Source organism: Puma concolor, chromosome A2 (assembly GCF_028749965.1).
Source record: "Puma concolor isolate L17-30 chromosome A2, mPumCon1.1.hap2, whole genome shotgun sequence".
NCBI classification, from domain to species: Eukaryota; Metazoa; Chordata; class Mammalia; order Carnivora; family Felidae; genus Puma; species Puma concolor.
In genome coordinates, this window is record NC_141668.1 from 135,208,827 (window position 1) to 135,230,571 (window position 21,745).

General features: G+C 43.2%; 1 protein-coding gene across 9 annotated transcripts in view; it reads left to right on the plus strand.

Annotated features, from left to right (window-relative positions):
- The window catches only part of FRMD4B (FERM domain containing 4B), a 425,720-nt gene that overhangs the window by 248,937 nt on the left and 155,038 nt on the right, over positions 1–21,745 (plus strand). For 5 of the 9 annotated variants that reach the window (XM_086680929.1, XM_086680961.1, XM_086680946.1 and 2 more), the window contains exon 3: positions 8,627–8,762. The exons of 1 other annotated variant lie outside the window; for it this stretch is intronic. Coding sequence is in view for 2 of the 8 variants with exons in the window: in XM_086680903.1 (XP_086537029.1) it covers positions 893–1,054 (162 nt within the window). In the remaining 6 variants the exon portion in view is untranslated. Of the gene's footprint in view, positions 1–452; positions 1,055–8,626; positions 8,763–21,745 lie in introns of those variants that run through there. 3 more of the 9 variants (XM_086680937.1, XM_086680903.1, XM_025916153.2) reach the window with 3 other exon arrangements.

The window sequence follows — 21,745 nt, forward strand, 5'->3', positions numbered from 1 at the left end:
GTTTTTCTCGAGAACGGACTGCTGCATTGGAATTAGCACAGTGTGAAGGTGAGGGAACCTGCCCTCTGGCTGGCAACAACAGGCGGGTGTCATTTTCGTGGAGACCCTCAAATTAGAAGCCAAGGCAAGTTGTGCAGGCGCGCGCACACTGTTGCTCTGAGACCGTTGTCTTCATCTCCTGCCTCCAGCACAACCAAGGAGACGTTCAGGGCTGTCCCCCAGGGAAGTGAGGTCCCAAGGGATGCTTCGGAGGATTTTTTTTTTCCTCCTGCATCTGTGGCTGCCCAGAGGTATTTATCAGCGTGTACAGTGTGTACAAAGACCCTGTAGTGTAAAGTGAGATGCTCCCCAAAGCGGTTTAGGAGGCTCAGCCTGCTGCTGTGTGTGCGTGTGTGTGCGTGTGCGTGCGTGTGTGCGTGTGTGTGTGTGTGTGTGTGTCTGCAGAACGCGCAAGCAAGAGCGCTGAAATGCAGCTCTCCTCTCTGCCTGCAAAGAGTCGCTCCACTTTCCCCTCTGCCCAGCGCACTCGGGGAGCGCCAGGGGGAGTCCTCGCCGGCCAGGGCTTCCCGCGCCCCGGGAGCGCCGAGGGCTCGCCTGGCGGAGCTTAGCGCAGCTCGCTCGGCGCTGCCAGCCAGCAGAGCGGGCGGGGGTGGACACTGGGCTTCTGTGTGCCAGCCGCAGCCGTTGGCTGGCGGGCGCCCAATCCCGGGGCATGCCGCCGGAGGCTGGCCGGGACGCACGGTGAGAGACGAGTTTGGTGGAAGGCTTGACCCCCAGGCTGCCCGCAGAAGCCGGCGTCGGGAACCTAGGCGGTCGGGCCGCCACGGTGGGGGCTTGCTGCGCTGCAGCGGCGGGGAGCCGGGCAGCCCCGGGGTCCCAGGGAGGAGGCGGCATGGCTTCGGTGTTCATGTGTGGAGTGGAGGACCTGCTGTTCAGCGGCAGCCGTTTCGTGTGGAACTTGACCGTGTCCACGCTGCGAAGATGGTACACGGAGAGGCTGCGGGCTTGCCACCAGGTGCTGCGGACGTGGTGCGGGCTGCGGGACGTGTACCAGGTGAGCCAGGGCGCGCGGCGCCCCAGGGCCCTTGCAGGATGCCAGGCGCTCTTGGGAAGCCGGTTCCACCTGTATGATTTTATTCTCTCTCTCTCTCTCTCTCTGTCTCCACCTCTCTCTTTCTTTAAAACTCCTAGCGGGCTGCTTGGCTCCTGGGTCAATTTTCAGCAGCTGTGGATAACTGTTGCCTGACAAAGCTCGTGGATTGTCCCCCGTTGGGCTCGGGGGCACTTGCGAGTTCCTACCAGCATTTGCAGACGTCTGTTACAGAGTGATGGTGTACTGCCTGGCACTTAGCTAAGAAAGCTGTGGCTTTGCAGCAGAAGGTCTGCCCGAAGCGACTTTGACATTCAGACGATCCCTTCTTTTTCTTGTATTGGGGGTGGGGTGGGGGTGAGCATCTCAGGATCAGCCATGTCACACCAATTTACCATCAGAGGGGCCTTGGTGGGTTTTCATTCTTTGTATTTCAGTTTTCCATCAGGCAGCCCCACATTGCAAGGCAGAGCCAGGAAAAGCTGATTCTGTGTCTACTGGCTTTTGGAGGAAGGACAGCAAATTGTGAATACTTTGCAGGAGGAGGATGGCTAGGGGAGGGAGGGGTGGCCTGGCTGATCGTTGTCAGAATGCTTACATTTGGATTTAGTCCCCTCACACAACACAGCCTCTTTATTTCTCTGCTAGGTCCCATCCTGCAGACAAAAAATGCAGCAACTTTATTCAACTGGGAGACCGTTCATCTTCTCTGGGGACTAAAGCTTCCCTGGATTTTTTTTTTTTTTTTTTTTGGACAGTCATTTGTGGGTTTAAATAAAGTCCTCTGCTTGGGTTGTTAATATCTTTGAGGTTAAAAAAAAAAAAAAACTACATTGCATTTAGGAAGATTAAGCCTGGTGTTTGCTATAGGAATATATCATCATGTTTTCTTTCCTGAGATGTGGAAAGAGCTTTGTTGCAGTTCCTGGCTCCCCCTACTCTCACCCCCTTCCCACTATGGCTATAATTGTATCTCATTGTATCTCATTGTATTGTATCTCATTGTATCTCATTGTATCTCATTGTATTGAGTCCTATATGGGATCGGAGCCTCTGGTTTTGACAGGCTGTAGTCTTTCATCAATCAAGCAAAATTAAAAGATCGGCTCTGGGGGTTAAACTGTGGGCGTGTAAAGAATCAGCATCCCCTCGTCATCCTTGATGTCCGTATCAGCCTTGTTAAAATGTGAGGAACATTTGCTTCTTGCTTTCACGACTCCTACTTTGGGTAATATGTCTCTGATGTTTTGCAGTTTGTGAGAATCCCACAGCCAGGCTGAGAAGCGGGGCAGCATGTGGGGGTTTGAGAGTAGTATGGAGCTGTGGTATAGATCCCATCTGGCTACAGTCCATGGATCACCTGGCATTTCGGAGCCTGAAGTGTCTGCCTTTGGGGAAATCATTGTTGCGTTGGTCTGTAGGAGAAGTGACCCCGATAGAGTTTTGTTTTTGCTTTTTAAGGTTGGAGAAACTTTTAAAAGGAGAACACAAGTATTGGAACCAACCAGACAGCCTTTATGTGTCTCTCCCCAAGTTCAGGGGAGCTATAGTTTATCTCTTTGCGGTCAGTGACCAGATAAAAAATGGAGGTTCCAGGATCTGGAGACCCCATGGACTCTTTATAAGTTTTATCAATAATTATTTTTAAGAAGCACAGCAACTTGAAGGATTATCCTACTAAAGTGAAGATTTTCTCTTCTTTAAATGGATGGGGACTGAGCCAATACCCTCTCATGATAATAAAAAAGGACATCTAAAATAATGATAAGTGGAAAATGATCTCTAAGTTTAGAGTTTCCTGTACATGAGAAAAGAATTTTTAGAATATTTTAAAACTTGCAAGGACCATAGATTTCTTAATTGCACAATATAAACTAATTGCTAGCAAAGAAACACCATTTTTGGGACGCCTGGGTGGCTCAGTCAGTTAAGTGTCCGACTCTTGGTTTCGGCTCAGGTCATGATCTCATAGTTTGTGAGTTCGAGCCCTGTGTCAGGCTCTGTGCTGATGGTGTGGAACCTGCTTGGGATTCTCTCTCTCTCTTTCTCTCTGTCTCTCTCTCTCTCAATAAATAAATAAAATTTTTAAAAACTTAAGAAAAAGAAACACTATTTTCATTAATGCCTTTTAAATAATGATCAAGAAAATAGTCATTTAAATTATATAGAACGTGGGGCGCCTGGGTGGCTCAGTCAGTTAAGCGTCCGACTTCGGCTCACGTCATGATCTCGCGGTTCGTGAGTTCAAGCCCCGCGTTGGGCTCTGTGCTGATGGCTCAGAGCCTGGAGCCTGTTTTGGATTCTGTGTCTCCCTCTCTCTCTGACCCTCCCCCGTTCATGCTCTGTCTCTCTCTCTCTCTCAAAAATAAATAAACGTTAAAAAAAATTTTTTTAAATAAATAAATTATATAGAACTGAAAGGCAGTATAATAAAGTAGTTAATACCTTAGGCTCCAAGTTCGAGAGACATAGGAATAAATCCGACCTCTGCCTACACTTGATCATGAGTAAGTTACTTACCCTTAGTATGCTTCAGTTTAATCATGCATAAAATGGGAAATATGATAGTGCTAATCACAGAGTTTGATAAAAGAATTAATTGACACAAGATATTTAGCCCAGTGCCTAGAGTTTAGGAGACATTCAACAAATGTTATCTGCTCTGTCATTTTAGAAACCCAACTCATACTAACCTACAAATTAAAAAGAAGGCACTTTTGACACAACTGAGAAGTCTAGCAGTTGGATGAACTTCAGGTATGGTTTGATCAGAGCACTATACTTGTTGCCCATGATTCTTCCAGTCTTGTTCGTGTGTTGGCTTTTTCTTCGGTTGGTTTCTTCCATCATGATAGCAGATAGCTGCAGCAGTTCCAGGGCTTAGATCCAGATATCAACCCATTCAGGAAGAAAGAAAACTTCTCATATCCACCAGCTATCAAAAAAAAAAAAATTCCAGTTTTCACTCTGATGGGTTAACTTAGGGACGGTGCCCACCCCCAATGCCATGCACTGAATGGCACAGGGAATGGGATTATAATTCAGGCATTCTCAATGGGAGTGACATGACCCCCAAGAGGCAAACATTGTTTCTTAAAGGTAGGAGGGTGGCACAAGAATCTTACTCTTTTTTTGTGTATAGAGCACGGATGTACATAGAATACCTAAACAGATATACAGGATTCTACTGGCATTAGAATTTGCAGGGGGAGGAGGTGACTAGCAAACAAAAAAGTATCTAAAAGGCTCCTTAAAAAGATGATCGTGAGGGGCGCCTGGGTGGCGCAGTCGGTTAAGCGTCCGACTTCAGCCAGGTCACGATCTCGCGGTCTGGGAGTTCGAGCCCCGCGTCAGGCTCTGGGCTGATGGCTCAGAGCCTGGAGCCTGTTTCCGATTCTGTGTCTCCCTCTCTCTCTGCCCCTCCCCCATTCATGCTCTGTCTCTCTCTGTCCCAAAAATAAATAAACGTTGAAAAAAAAATTAAAAAAAAAAAAAAAAAAGATGATCGTGAATAAAACTGTTGAGAAACACTAATTACACTGATTGGCTTAGACCAGTGGGAGAGCAGACCCATTTGTGAAGCTGGGAGTGAAGTTGGTCCCAGGCAGACCACACAGCTGCCAAACAGTGGGGGAGGGTCAATGCTCAGTTGAGCTGCAATCAGCAATGCCCCCTACACTTGAATTATTAGAACCTCAAATCTAGAGCTCTCTAATATAATAAAGATTAATGGCAAATATATTTCTAAGTATTTCGCCGCTGTAATTTGAGTTAAAGGGGTGGGGGCTCATCATTAGAATACCTTATTGCTGGGGCGCCTGGGTGGCTCAGTCGGTTGAGTGTACGACTTCAGCTCAGGTCACGATCTCGCGGTCCGCGAGTTCGAGCCCCGCGTCGGGCTATGGGCTGATGGCTCAGAGCCTGGAGCCTGCTTCCGATTCTGTGTCTCCCTCTCTCTCTGCCCCTCCCCCATTCATGCTGTGTCTCTCTCTGTCTCAAAAATAAATAAACGTTAAAAAAAAAATTTTAAAAAGAATACCTTATTGCTATCCCATAATTACAAATTCTAAAGCATGAAGGGGAGTGTTCAGTGGTACTGTCCAGTTTAGTGACAAATGGACTGGAAACACCACAGGGTTACATATTTCACTGAACTCAGTTTTTTATCATCTTGACGATAGAAAGGTGTCATCTTTCTTGCTTCTAGTCTGAATAGTCTGGTTTGTAAGGAAATCTGGGCTCAATCACGCCAGAGAGAAATAAGGGTGGTGCGGGAGATATCCATTACATGAAATACCTGACGGTTCCCTGGGGGTGTTTTGTTTATTTATATACTATACGTGAAATAAGATCTCCCACCTATTCATAAAGGAATCTGGCAACAACGTTATTGCCTGGCTGGCACAGCCGTGAAGGCATCATTTCTTTGGAATTGAACACTTCCTCTACATCTAGATATTGGAGAGGCAGGAGACTTAATTTGCCAAAAGCTATGAATAATTAAGGCGCTAGCTATAAGGCATTTCTGTAGTAACGCGACTAAATAAAAAGCAGGCTGAAGCGGCACTGAGGCTGCCTTTTAACAAAGACTTACTTTATGCGTGAAGCTTTGAATTTGGTTAAAGTAGCAGACTGAAACATTCACCTTCAATTTGGGGCTAAACCTTAAAAGCTGATTCATCAGCCGTATATCTATCCTGCTGATATCTTGCCTGGATGGGTTCTGTTATAGCAATTAATTAGGGTTAACAAACAACTGAAGTAGAAAATGGTGGGAGAATGTGGTTGAAAAAAAGATCAACACCCTTTGCTTTTTATTAAGCATGACATGTTCTAACAAAGGCCTCAGCTTGTTTCTTGGGATTAAGCTGTCCCCTCATCCCCAACACCTCAAAGCTAGAATTTCTTGCAAACTCTGAATGGAGTCATTGCCTTCCAGCAGGAGGTAACTTAGACAGAATTTGAGATATTCAAGTGACCATAAGAGGCCGGGTCAGCTCCCCTGTGGCAGGCAGTTGGCACTGAGTGGGGAGCATACAGTTCAGAACAGCAGAGGCTATAGACTCAAAGTTTAGCAAATTTGACCTTGACCAAACCGCTTTCCCCCCTTGAGCCTCCTGGGTATAAGGGGAGAACTGTAGTACCTGCATTATGAACAGGATGAAAAATTCATGAGATAGTATCTGTAACACTAAATGCCCTTCCTGATATAAGCAAATGCTCAATAAATGTTAGCCCTTGGGTATGTACCGTACTTAACAGCAGACCCGTAGAAGGTACTTGATAAAGTAGCACCGGGTATTACTATTATTTTTTTTATAAGTGATACTAGTTCTCTGGAAAGTACATTCCCATCTTTTTTTTTTTTTTTTTTAATTTTTTTTTTCAACGTTTATTTATTTTTGGGACAGAGAGAGACAGAGCATGAACGGGGGAGGGACAGAGAGAGAGGGAGACACAGAATCGGAAACAGGCTCCAGGCTCTGAGCCATCAGCCCAGAGCCCGACGCGGGGCTCGAACTCGCGGACCGCGAGATCGTGACCTGGCTGAAGTCGGACGCTTAACCGACTGCGCCACCCAGGCGCCCCCATTCCCATCTTTACAGGCAAGGATGTTCACTGAAAGAGACTGTGGTTTCCCACAGCGTGTGTAGGGTGGGCCTTGGGTATTTTTTCTTGTCTTCACACAGTAGACCCACATTTTAAGCCATACAAAAACTCTAGGAAATACAGGCAGCTCCCATTAGGGTCGCTAAGGAAATAATCTCTCTTTGTCCGACACTTTGATGATCCTGATAACAAATGAACTTTGCATCCCACCGCATTGGCAGGAAAAGACCAACGCCCCCAAAAGGCAGGTTCCCCATTGAGCATTCAGTGGCCTGTGTGCTTCAAACCCTGTATATTTTGCTTGTCCCCACCCTTCACTCTCCACATTACTCTGAGTTACACAGACTAGAAGAGGGGCTGACAAACTGTGACTCACAAGAGAAAACTGTCCTGTCTCTCGTTTTTGCAAATAAAGTTTATTGCACACACAGCCTTCTGTTTTTGTAAATAAAGTTTTATTGGCACACAGCCCTGCTCACCCATTTGCTTGGTGTCTATGGCTGCTTTTGCATTACAGTGGCAGAGTTGAGTAGTTGTGACTTAACTACTTACAGTCAGGTAGTTCATACAAAGATGGTATTGGCCACAAAGGTGAAAATACTTACTGTCAGCTCCTTTACAGAAAAAGTTCAACAGTTCCCACACTAGAAAAAAAAGCAATGTATTGGGTACAGAATGCTAGAGGGGAAAAGGTCCAGACTTCAGTCATAGAAAAAATAGAACTTGAAGGAATATGAAAGAATTTTCTCATCAAAAACTTAGTCACCAGGAAAATAATAAATAAATATTCAGGATGAATGTTCAGTTTACCTTTACGAGGTCCTTTGTTGTAGAACATGATTGGAGTTACAGATTGACTCGTTTGTTTGTTCATTTATTTGTACCTAAAATAATGATCAGAGTGCTTACCCCATCCCTGCTACTGTCCCAAGGTGTCAGCCACACAAGGTCAAGATAGGCGTTTTTCCTGACGTCAAGAAATCTATTGTCAAGGAGGAGAGACAGATAAGGAAATGAAACTCTGTGGGAGGCCCTTGGCCAAGGTGCTCTAGGCACACTAGTGGAGGGAATCTAAGTCAGACTGGAGAAAAGCAAAAAGGGAGAGGAAGAGCCAAGGAGGCTTCCTGGAGGAGGCAATTCTCAAGCTGAGGTTTGAGGGGAAAGTAGGAGTTGGATAGATGAAGAAACGCAGAAGGGCATTTCAGGCATAGGAAAACATGGCTTTGGTGGAATTATAAACAGTTTTTTTTTAAATTTTTTTTTTTTCAACGTTTATTTATTTTTGAGACAGAGAGAGACAGAGCATGAACGGGGGAGGGGCAGAGAGAGAGGGAGACACAGAATCGGAAGCAGGCTCCAGGCTCTGAGCCATCAGCCCAGAGCCTGACGCGGGGCTCGAACTCATGGGCTGCGAGATCGTGACCTGAGCCGAAGTCGGACGCTTAGCCAACTGAGCCACCCAGGCGCCCCTATAAACAGTTTTTTAAGGCCGATGGGGAGAGAGGGCAGGAGCAGGGGAGAGAAAAAGAGCGAGTCGGAATCAGAGGCAGAGATTTTGATTGAGAGTAACATCTGAATTTGAATGATCTTTTACTTTAGGATTTTGATATTTTTCTGCAGAACTTCGGGGGCAGGGGAGAGGTTGATTTAGCAGTATCACTGGCAGCAGTGAGGCTGACAGATTTGGGAGAGGGTGACATAATGGAGGCGGGAAAGGAAGGGGAGCTAGGGGGCTGCTGCAGTGACACAGGTGTATAGGTCAGGATAGGCTAGGTTTTGCCATGGCAACAAACGGCCCCAGTATCCTAATGGCTTAAAGAAGTAAAGGTTTGTTTGTGGTTCACACTACCGTCCAATCACAGGTTGTCCATTAGCTCTGCTCATCACTGTCACTTAGACTCACAGAATGTTCTTTCACGTTGCCAGTTACCATGATGGAGAGTGAAGAGCTCCTCGGGACTTGGCACTGGCAACTAAATGCTTGGCCTCTAAGTAGCTCCTGTGACTTCTTGCGGGTCCTTGGTCAGAGCTGATCAGTCACGCACTCAACTGCAGGGGCCAGGTAAGCAGTCCTACCCTGGAACAGCGTGAATGCTGATGCAGATTTGGTTCCTGAAACAAATTAACGAGCAGGAAGTTTACCAGAGAGCTCACTGGGATCAACACCTGTAGAAGGGAATAGAAAGAAGCAGGAGGAGCAGAGGAGAAACGGGGCTGTAATTCAGGCTCAGCAATGCCTTCAGCTGCCCTCATGGGTAGCTCTGGAACTGAGAGTTGTCCCCATTTGGAACAAGAGGGCTGTTCTTCCCTCCCACCTACATCAACACGTTGTTGGCAGTAGACTGCCCTTGAGAACGCGGAGTGACCTTGACCTTGAGGTAGGCAGCTCTATAAGGGAGGGCAATCCCCAGAGGGAGCTGAGAGCTGTCAGCTTAGAATGTTCCTGGTAGCTGAGGGAATAAGTCTGGGCAGCACATCATGGGGTCTTCTGCAAATGCCTGCCCAACAGGTGCCGGGATCAAAGCCTGAACTGAGGAAGGACCCACAGGAAGGAAGTGGAAAGTAAGGATTGCGTTGACTTAAAGGATGTGGATGGAATCTGGCTTCAGGACACAGTCTCACTCTCAGGGCAGCCTCCTGATTGGATCCTACACTGTTGAAGGGATTGGGCAGCCATGGAGTCAGTTAACAGCAGCAACACATACAGAAAGGAGAGAAAACTTGGCAGATAAATGAAATACGAGTCTCCTTATCGCTGAGCAAATTCATCTCCCACCTTTTCTGGTAACCAAAGACTAGGGTTTTAGGGCAAGGAACTGAGATGTGAAGATACCCCAAAACTGAGAAGGAAAGCGGTCTTAATGTTCTAGCCCATCACTTGACAGAAGTATACTTCTGAAAGACTGTGTTATTTAAAATCGACGAAATCAGTCTCACTATCTTTGAAAAGCATTTCGGAGCCTTTGTCGTCCAGCTTGAGAAACACCAAGTTAAAGACTCTCCTGCCTTTCAGATTGGTGTTTGTTTTTCCTCCTACCGTCCTTTCTCGGTGGAGTTGCAGCACTGAGTAACTTCCTGTTTATCCCCCTCTTCTGTTTATTTTGAACCTTGGCTTTGTGATGTCTGATTTGGAGGCTATGGAAAAGTGTGAAGGATTCGAATAGGAAATCAGACCTGTAGTTCTAAACTTTACAGCAAGATGATATGACATCAAGCACAGAAAGGAGGCAGAAAATTAGACCCTCATGAAAAAAATTAAAATTGCCATCTCTATGTAATTACACATATGTGTGCCTCTAGGTGTTCATATGTAACAGATAAAGATTCTGGCATCCTTGAAAATAAACTTGACTTGAAAGAGGCTGATGAATGCGATAAATAGTACCATTTTCCCCCTAATGTCCTAATCTTTTTTAGTCTCTTGAATTTTGTGTTTGGGCAAACCTTGTTGATTAAATAACTATTTTTCCCTAACTGGTGCTTTTATGTAGTGTCCCTGCCTTGACTAATAGCTACTAATTATGTAGCAGCCGCTGTGTGCTGAGTCTTCTGCTCGGCACTTTAATTGCGTTATCTTAAAACAAGACAAAACAAGACCAAAACCTCTGAGGGTTTTTTTTTTTTCAATATACGAACATATAAAAGATAGTATGAGTAAAAAAGCCATGCACCCACCACTCGGTTTTAAGACATCTTAATATTTTGCCATGTTTGCTTCAGATACTTTTTGAAAATGTAACCAAACTATATAGAATCAGTTGAAACCACCCTCGTACTTTTCCTCTCTCCCTAAAATCCTACCGCGAAGTTCATGTGTCTCATTCCTGGGCATGTTTTGATAATTTTGACACCTATGTTTGTATCTATAAATAGATAACCCTTCTATGTTTGTCAAATTTATAGAAGGATATATCATTCTACTGCCTTATTATTCTCTCAACAAGCTTTTGGGATTTATCTCTAAATTCATTTTATATTTAAATTTTTTTTTTCAACGTTTATTTATTTTTGGGACAGAGAGAGACAGAGCATGAACGGGGGAGGGACAGAGAGAGAGGGAGACACAGAATCGGAAACAGGCTCCAGGCTCTGAGCCATCAGCCCAGAGCCCGACGTGGGGCTCGAACTCACGGACCGCAAGATCGTGACCTGGCTGAAGCCGGACGCTTAACCGACTGCGCCACCCAGGCGCCCCTCTAAATTCATTTTAATCCCTATATTCCATCGCATGAATATAACCAATCTTTTGTTGATGGATACTTAGGCTGCATACAATTTTTCACTCTCTCAAAAGACAATAGTGAAAAGTTCTGTATTTGTTTCCTTGGGCTTATGATCAAGAACTTCTCCAATGTATGTACAGAAGACTTTTAGCTTTATGAGATGTTGTGTCTTATCTTTGTCCTTGTAACAACTCTACAAGATGATATCATGAACCCCACTTTATTGGTTTTATATACTTATTAACTAATAAGTCATGGTGCTGGAATTTGAATGGAGTTCTGTCTGATTCCAGTGCTCAGCCTCTTGCCACTGACTTGCTACTTTATTTATTAAGAGGTAAACAGCACATAAAGATAGAGTCTTATCAATTTATTAACTTAGTCTTTCACTCAAACAAACATGGGGTGGAAACATAGCCTCGTGCTTTAAAATGAAGTCCGTGCACTCAAACTGCCTGAATTCAAATTCCTAACTCACCTTTTTTAGCCATGTGAGTCCTGAGACTGATTTTTTGGGCTGTAAAATATAGATAATTAGAGTATCTCACTTAAAGCGTTTCTCTCCTGGGAGCACGGTAGAAATTAAACATTGGTATTGTCAGTAAATATTGTTAGATATATGTGGGGGTAGATGGTTGGTTGGATGGGTGCATGAGTGCCTGGTAAATAGTCATCTTTATAGGTTCAGTGTTTTCAGTTTCTTATTTATGTGAATAACCATTGGAACCCCTAAAGTCTGCAGAAGCCTTGGATCCTCCCTCCTCCTCTCCGCATTACGAAGCTATTAAACTTTCCTCTTCTCGACCCTGAACCCTAGACTCTTACGCACGAAGGCTATGGAACCCCACTGACCGCTGTCTTTCTCATCTGTGTAAGCTCTCCTTTGATATGACCCTGAGATTTGCAACTGCTAAGGAGACCCAGTTATTACAAGCATCATGCTACCCTTGGGTAATGTAGCCAGCAAATATTTTTACAGAAATGAGTTTGTCTCATTAAAATGTGATTAGATGCTTATTATCTGAGAGAGAAAAGGGCCTTGATAAAATAGGGAAATAGAATGAGCTGTAGTTAGCTGGACCCGGTAAAATCAAGGCTTCCTGACTTAGCAGCTGTGTGACCTTGAGCCAAGCTGCTTAATTGCTCTGAGCCTGTTTCTTTACCAATACAAAGATAAAATAATACTCACACTTACATGGTATGAAGGTTAAAAATAACATGGGTTGAAAAACTTGATCCTAAGCTTAATGTTATCATACTAGGAGTTATGAGTGCAAAGTCTGACCAGGATGTAACTCCAGACACTTTTCATTTAATAGCTGTGTGGCATGGGCAAATTATGGGACCTCTCTGTGCCTCTCTTGTCCCCTAACTCTTCTCCAGTGACACTGGCCTCCCTGCTGTGGCTTAAGCCCACCAAATGCGTTCCACCCTCAGAGCCTTTGCCCTTGGGTTTTTCTCTGCCTGGAACCTGGGGTTTTCTCTTTTCCTCCTCTCCACCCCAGACTAAGAGGCCACCCCTGACCTTTCTCTTATCCTGCTTTATTTTTCTTCCTAACCCTATTGCCACCTAATGTTAGAACTTTATTTAGACGCTCACTGGTGTCTGCCCAACCAGAACATTAGCTGAAGACGGGCAGGGACTTGGCTTTGTTGGCTGTAGTGTCCCCAATGCCTGGAACCTAATCTACCCTTCGGAGATACTTGTTGACTAAATGAACAAAGGAATCTGCTTCACACTTTAAGAAGCTCACTCTAGCCACTCTGCGGGGAGTGTCTAGGGACGGGTAAGACAATTACGAGGCTGTTTCTAATGTCCAGTGAGACCTGCTGGGGACCTGGGTAGGAGTGACGGCAGCCTGTGGTGTAGGGAGATACCAAGAATTCGGAGGAGGCAAAAAGTAGCATTAGGGGAACTCTGTCCAAAGGGAATGTTTGCGGTCTATATAGTTGAGGAAACTTCATGCAAGGAAAAAGCCGTGCAGGTAGAAATGTATTTGTGTGTGTATGTTTATTGCTTTTCCTTATTGAAAATAGCCCCCAGCCAACGTAAGTATTGTAGCTTGAGAATAAATTTGTTTGGGTTCTCTGACGTGTTCTGTGATGTGCCTCTGGTTCCAGTTCATTCAAAAAGCAGTGTTTGAGATCGGAGACTAGGCTATTCCCTCCAGGGCCTGTGAAAACGGGCTCGCCCAAGGACCCTAGCTTGTGTGGACGGCCAGCTTGCAAGTCCCGGTCTGTGCCCAGCCCAGGGTGGGGAAGTTGGCAGTTTCTGCAGCTCTTGTCAGCTCTGTCAAGTGATCGCTGTTTCCTGTGCCCAGCCCTGTGGTTAGGTTCTGGAAGGTGCCCTGTGTTGCCTGACCAATGCTGACAGACACTTCAGACGTTGTGCTTTCTTTTTTTTTTTTTTTTTGGCTTGCTGTGGACGGCTCATCATTCTGACCCTGTCTCGTGTCATGCCCATCCATTGGAGTTACGGATAGAAGGAAGGACCCTCTGGATTTGCCTGGTTTCTTGGGAGACAAGAAAAAAACAACAACATTTTTTTTTTCTGGTCTTCATTAGTGTTTAATTAAAAGCTTGCTTTTCCCTAGGTCTTTGGCCGTGTCCAGGCTTTTTAAAATTCTGCAAGCACAGACAATATAAAGAGAATTTGACCCTTTGAGTTACAAGAGCTGCTTATTGTGTCTAATTATCAACCTCAAATAACGACAGAATCATAAGCCCCAGCAGAAAAAGTAATACTAGGAATTTCCCAAATAATTCCTGAAGGAAAAGTGCATCTACCTTTAATAAATACTCTAATACCAGTTTTTAAAGGAAATTAATGTTTTAAATTTGAAACAATCTGGTCAGGGTATAAAGAGTCTTAACTCTCAACTCATATTTAAATTGATGGGCTTCTTTCTTCCTTAACTTTTTATATGTTAATATTTCAAGGTCTTGATGCCAAATATTGGTCCAGCCAAGCTCATAAGACTTGGTTCTCAAATACCTTTTGGAAATGATATACTTTAGCGAATGTGTTTTTCCTTTAATAAACTTCAGAAGCCAACTCCCAGTTTCAAAAAAACAATTTTTTTCTGAGATGTTAGTGCCAGAGTCTGAACAGTGGCCTTTATTCACGACCAAGTCGGATCAATTTAATTTTTTTTCATACTCCTACGCTGCATTAGGTAACAAATACAGCAAAACTTTGCCACACCTTTGTGCTGTATATTGTGCGTGTTTTAAGTAAATCAAATTTAATTATGGTCTTTCTATCCTTTTCTCTTTCCTCCTGACTTTTTTTTTTGTATATTTTCTCTGAGCTAACTAGGTCATGTTTAAGCATATGAATAATTTATAATGTATATGTATATGCATGTGTGTGAGTACCAATATACAAATAAATGTATAAATACGTGACTGTATCTGAAGTTTTTCCAGAAAGTAGAACCATGAACCAACATTTTCACCAAACATAACTTCTGCTTTCTTTCCCCCATCTTCAACATCACTTTTTTTTTAGATTGATTTATTTATTTTGAGAGAGAGAGAGACAACCCGAGTCGGTGCGTGAACCCGTGAACTGCGAGATTATGACCTGAGCCAAATTCAGAGTCAGACGCTTAACCAGGCTCCCCCTTCAACATCACTTTTTAAGTTATGTTATGACCCTGAAGTAATTAGTCAGTGCCAATAATCTGGTTAGGTTCCGTAACAGATGGTCTTTTTTAGGAAGTTGCTGTCAATTTTGATGAAGTTTAGGAAATGAAAACCGATGAACAACCTCATCTGTTTCCAACAGTTTAAAGAGAAGAAACCAGACAACTGGTTCTGTGCTGAAGCTCCCAGGTCATCTGCCAGCTCAGCTTAGCTCGCCCGCCTGTGAAATGGAGCCATTCCGTAGCTGCTGCATGGGGGGTACCGAGCATTTAAGTAGGGGGCAGTAGAACGTGTTGCTCACAAGGCGACACTTGCCCCCTCTCCTTCCCCAGCAACCACCCACCCTCTGCAAGACCAGGTAGGAGGTTCCAGGCCTGAGGAACGTGTGAAGAAAAAACACAGATGAAATGGGCAACAACAGTTCGATGTCTCTACACCGAAGCAGCTCCATTCATTATTTACAGATATTTAATGACATCTGTTCTGTTTTAATGGACCTTGTAATGAGATGAAAAGTGTTATCTACTTCCTTTGAGTGGTATGCACATATCCTTTGGGAGCTGAGGAGTTGGCATCATATGGATGTGAGCCTTAATCCAGTGCCTTATCCCTGACTGGCTGTACTGCCTAGGACAGGATGCCTAACCCCTTTGAGCCTCAGCTGCATCATCTATAAAATGGGGACAGAATATCTCAAAGTATTGTCGTCAGGTTTAAGTGAAAGAATGCCATTGGACTGCTCAGTTCAGGACTGGGAATGGGACAAGAATTCAGCAAATTATAGCTTACAAAAAAGGCCCTGACTACTAATATAGGCAGAAAAGTCAAGGAAAAGTATCCTAGAAATAAGATGCTGTTTTCCTCTATCATCTAAATGAACTTACCTAAAATAAGGTTTAGAGAGGCGATGGACATTTTGAAGCAGGAGAATTAAATCATAATTGACCTGGTAAATTGCTGCAACCTTTTCAGAGGAAAGCTGAGTTATAGCCAATCAAAATATGAACTATGTGCCCTCTTTGACCAAACATTTCCACTTTAGGAAGTCATCTTAAGGATATTCTCACATAATGTTATCTGTGCAAGATTTTCGTTTGCACCATTATTTGAAATAGCAACCCCTTGGAGATGTGAATAAGAGAACAAATGATAAAATGATAACACTTCTGTACCATGGACTCCATGAGATCAGCAGGAAGAATGTAGAACTATATATCACAGCCTACCCAAATTGCCAGTGATATAATTTCGAGTGAAAACAAAGGCTAAAGACGGAACAGTATACAAGATGAGTGTGTGTGTGTGTGTGTGTGTGTGTGTGTGTGTGTGTGTGTGTGTGAAGAGAGTGAAACAGATACAGATATTATGCAAGAAATGTGTGTATGTATTCCTTTACATGGGAGAATAGGGTTGGAAATATATTAAAGACCATTATATAATGGAAATTATATAATGGAAATATATAATAAAGACCATTAAAATTTTTACCCCGGGGAACTGTAAGTGGATGAAGGGAGAGCTTTCTACTTGTTTTACGTTCCTAATTCTTTTTTTTTTTAATTTTTTAAAAACATTTATTCATTTTTGAGAGTGAGAGAGACAGAGCATGAGCGCGGGAGAGGCAGAGAGAGAGGGAGACACAGAATCAGAAGCAGGCTCCAGACTCTGAGCTGTCAGCCCAGAGCCCGACGCGGGGCTCGAACTCACGGACTGCGAGATCATGACCCGAGCCGAAGTCGGACACTCAACCGACTGAGCCACCCAGGCACCCCTACATTCATAATTCTGAATTTAAATTTTTTATTGCAAGGATATATGTAATTTTTTATAATCTGTAAAGCATCCTATTCCAAACAGTTGAATTCTGGGGAACAGGGATCTGTCCCATGTAATCCTGTGTCATTGCATCCAGTGTGTAGTATGTCTCCCCAAGTATTTGTCTTGTGTGTCCATTTAATAATGATTACTAATCATTACCGGTAGGATTACTATTGAGTAAAAAGTAATATTTCTCCTCATCTGAGTACCACAGATTTTTTTTATCATTAAAATAATATAAATACAGGAACACCAGGGTGGCTCAGTTGGTTAAGTGTCTGACTCTTGATCTTTGGTCAGGTCATGATCTTATGCTTCGTGAGATCAAGTCCCATGTTGGGCTTCACAATGACAGCATGAAGCCTGCCTGGGATTCTCTCTCTTTCCCTCTCTCTGTGCCCCTCCCCTGCTCTCTCTCTCTCTCTCTCTGTCTGCCTCTCTCAAAATAAGTAAATAAACTTTAAAAAAATAAATAACATAACATAACATAAATCCATTAATACAACTGTTATAGAAACGCATGGCCTAGGGGCGCCTGGGTGGTTCAGTGGGTCTTGATTTCAGCTTAGGTCATGATCTCGTGGTTTGTGAGTTCGAGTCCCGCATCAGACTCTTCGCTGACAGTGTGGAGTCTGTTTGGGATTCTCTCTCTCTCTTTCTCTCTGTCCCTTCCCCGCTCTCTCTCTCTCTCTCTCAAAATAAATAAATAAACTTTAAAAAATGAAATAAATGCATGGCCTAGAGTGAAGCTACTTTATCAGTGGTATATATTCACCAGATATTTTCTAAACCTAGAGTGGCATACATATTTACATTAATTTTTTACGAAGGTGAGATCATCCTATTCATCTTATTTTGAAATGTATTTATTTACTGACATATTTAAGTTCTGATCTCTCATTATTTTTCATAACTGTGATATGGAATATCTATTCCATATCATATTTTATGACATGAATATACCATAATTAATTTCACCAATCCCCCATTACCAGGAATTCAGGTTGCTTCCAGTTTTTACTAAGTGCTAAAGTGAACATCTTTGTATGCAAAACATTTGTGGGGGAATTTCAGCAAGATAAATACCTTGTTTGGAAATAATTTGGATTTCCAAAAAGGTTGCACCAATTTATGCTGCTGTAGAATGAACAAGAATCCTTCTTTTCCATACCCTAGCCAACAACTTTTGATTTATACCACTCTCCTAGCCAAAAAATTTATATTGTAGACCTTTGTTTCATTTTATTTCACTTATTAGTGGAGCTGTCCCATTTTCAAACTTTCTTATGGGCCATAATGCTTGGAACACTGGAGTTGTTCTTGCCTGAGAACATCAGGAGAATCACATTCTGCATCTTATCACAGTATAAATTGGTTTGCGTGCTTTCAGAGCCAGACTTGAGAGCAAATTTTAGTCTCTTAGAAATGTCATCTCAAAGTAGTATGGTATTCTCTTGTATAGTTAAAATAAGTTTATGTAGAGCATTGCTGGGTTAAAATCCAAGTATCCTAAAGATACATTTTCATTTACCCTCTCTGTCATGCACTGCCATCTTAAGATTTAGAAATAGTGGGGAATAGTTCTTTCTATGTTTGCTATCCTGTTTGGTTTCATACTGTGGTTTCCCCCATTTACTATTTAGTGGATTTCAGCAGTTTTTCTTCTCTTCTATGAATGTTCTGTACTCCGTTTAGATAAGCTGGAAAGGAATCACAAAGGCCTTTATTTATTTATTTTGTAACAAGGGATAAAGCTTGGGGCAGGAGAGCAAAACGACACCCCATTTATTTTCTCTTTTTCATCTTAGATGCCCTAGGCCTTTGAGCTTATTTGGCCCTCTAAATCCTTATTTGTTAACTTAAATATAATTTTTCCAGAGTTGAATTGTCTCGATGAGATTTCACAGCCACAAGCGACCATGAAACTGTCTTTTGTCTCACTTTGGGAGCCACCAGAACTGAGGACTTAGGTGGTGGAAACTGCTGGTCCCATTAATGTCGTGGCTGTTCGGAAGCTAGCGCCTTGAGGGTGATGATGGGTTGACCTGCAGACCCATTTGTATATAGCCTTCCACCAGGGCCAACATAACTCAGAGGTAAATTGGAATTGCCACAGGAAACCCTTCAACGAGGGCTTGCCTCATGTTTTAGCTGTGCAGCACTCCCCATTGGCGTTCTGCCAGCTCCCCACTCTCTTTTAGAGGTGCCCACCATGCACCTGGCAAAAGGGCAGGTCCCCGTGCAGGTTTCCTACTGTGGCTGCTAAGGAGGCTAGATCTTACTCTGTCTGCCTTCCAGTTCAACTAGAGGACAGGCCCAAGGCCTCAACCTGGCCCCCGGGCACCTGTGCACTCCTGCTCTTGGAGTGGTGAGCTGGAGGAGCAAACATTTGGAAGTCAGAACCACAAAGGCAGCAGTGGCCATGCAGCACAGACACAATCGTTGCATGACATGATACTGGCTGTGTTTGTTCCCTTATGGGTTCTCTTGTTCTCCATTCATTTTCTGAGCCTGCTTCCAAGAGCCAATTTTTGCCCCTTCTTCCATCCTAAGAGGCCTGATTTGGTCAGGAATCAATATCACCCTCCATGCAACTGGGGAATATTCTGGCTATTCCCTAAGCTAGTGATTCCCAACTTTTTTTCATGTCATGGAGCACATATGATAATGTTGGTATGGCACCCAGGGTAAATGTTTATGAGGCTGCTCAAGGCTTAAGGTCACCAGTGCAGAGTCTCAGGAAGATATCAAAGACTTCTAGGGTCACATCCAGAGGACCAGGAGCTGACTCAAAGAATTGACCAAGATGCAACAGTTCAAACATCAGTAAAGACAATACTTTTAATGGTTTAAAACACATATAATGTATTTAAATGCAGTGTTTATAAATACATAAAAAATTTTTTTTAATATTTATTCATTTTTGAGAGAGAGTCAGAGAGCATGAGTGGGTGAGGGGCAGAGAGAGAGGGAGACACAGAACTTGAAGCAGGTTCCAGGCTCTGAGCTGTCAGTACAGAGCCCAATGCGGGGCTCGAACCCACGAACCGTGAGATCATGACCTGAGCCGAAGTCGGACGCTCAACTGACTGAGCCACGCAAGCACCCCAGTGTTTATAAATACTTAAAAAATCATTTGGGCCACCATTGGAAGTGCCAAGTCATTATCTTGAAAACTGGTAAATAAAGGTAAAGAGTCAAGCATTTGCCCTATGTCTCCTATAATGAATCCTATCACTAGGTAACCTGTTAATAGATGAAGGGAAATTTCTTTTTTTTTTAAGTTTGTTTATTTATTTTGAGAAAGAGAGTGAGAGTAAACAAGCATGGGGGAGGGAGAGGGAAGGAGAGAGAGGGAGAGAGAAAATCCCAAGCAGGTTCCATGCTGTCAGTGCAGAGTCCAAGGCAGGACTCGATCTCACAAACCATGAGATCATGATCTGTGCTGAGATCCAGAACCTGATGCTTAACCGACTGAGCCACCCAGGTGCCCTGAGGGGAAATTTCTCATTACTGAAATATTCTTGCTAATAAGTAAAGGATGACAAATAGAAAGTCACCATATTGCAATCCTTAATTCATTAAATGATGTAGCTATTGAGCTAACATCAAAAAAGAGAAGGCCCTCCTAATGGAGGAACACACTTGGTAACCTAACACTTGGTAATCTGAAGACTCAATCAGATTCCAGATGCATCATCTTTGGAGACAATCTTGCCAAAGATGATGCATCTGGAATCTGATTGAGTCTTCAGATTCAACCAACTTATGGGAAATACAGTGGATAGAGGACCATGTTAAATGATACCATACAGATATAATCAGCAAAACTCAGCTGGTGAAATGTACAGGATAAACAGCTCAGTTTCTTCAATAAATAAATTACAATGAGATAGAAGAGAGAAAGAAAGCAAGATGAGTGGAAGGGAAAACTATAGGTTAATAGAGATTCAGGAGAAGTATCGACAAATTGTAAAGTATGGACCTTTTCCGAGTCAACATGGAAACAAACTTGAAAAAAACACATTAGCAAGACAACTGGAAATTTGAGCACCAACTGGAAATCTGATGATACTAATATTGTTACTTTTTTTTAACATAATTGGGGTTATGCTTTTAAAAAGAGTCCTTATCTTTGGGCACCTGGGTGGCTCTGTCATTAAGCATCTGACTTCGACTCAGGTCATGATCTCGTAGTTCATGAGTTCGAGTCCCACATCAGGTGAGCTTGAGCCCCACTTCTTTCTCTCCCTCTCCCTCCCTCTCTCTCTCTCTGCCCCTTACTCATTTGCTCCCCTCTCTCTCTCAAAAAACAAAAGAGTCCTTATCTTATACATTGAAGTATTTACAGATGAAATTATTTGAATGCTTAGATTTGCTTCAGAGTAAAAGGACAGAAGGACAGAAAGTGGATGAGAGCATTAATGAAACAAGATCAGCCATGTGTTCATAAGTGTTGAAACTGGGTGAAGGATACATGAGGGTTCATTGCACAGGCTGTCACTTTTTGTAAGGGCTTGGAATTTTCCATTATAAAAAGTTTTGTTTCGTTTTTAAAGAAATGCAAAGGGAGAGGGGAAAAAGAAAAAACAAAAACAGAGTCTTCAGAAATACAGGAAGGAAACCTAGCAGCATGCCTGCCTCCTAACCCCTGGACACATTGCTCATTGCCTGCAGTGGCCAAACGGAAAGGCTGTATAAGAATGTCAGCCCTGGGTTCGAATCCTGTTATACACCCAACTGGAGGGACTTTTAGTGCCAGATTCGCTAAGGCTCAATTTCTCATTTGTAAGATAGAGATGAACTACTCCCCATTTCAGAGGGTTGTTGTTCGAATAAAAGAAGATAATCTGTAAAGCATGGGGCCTTGGACCTAGTACCAGTTCGCACTCAGTAAATATGGGCTCTTGACTGTTATTTTATTGCGTGTAGCATTTAAAATCAGAAAATTAGACAAAAGTGAATACATGCACTTTTCAATGGATGTTGGAACATTTTTGATGATTTCTGAACTCCAAGGCCTTTTTTGCTTCCTTTTTCCAAACATGGGAATGAGATCAGATTTTGTAGTATTTATGTCCATCGCCTGAAAAACTGCATGAACCTTATGATGGCACCGGTCCTGTGAAGCAGACAGAAAGGAAACCCTCACATTGCTTACCTTTCTTCCTCTGTCTTTTTCACCTCTGTTTTTCCATTTATGGTTAAGAAAGTGAGAGAATCTGCCTAGAACAAGAAACTTCCCTCTTTTTCTTCCTGGAGGGGAACATGAGTAATGGACTTTTCCATCAGGGTTGTTTTTCCTGGACATGGTGTCCCCCCTCCAACTGCTAAAACATGTGATCCTGAAGGAGAC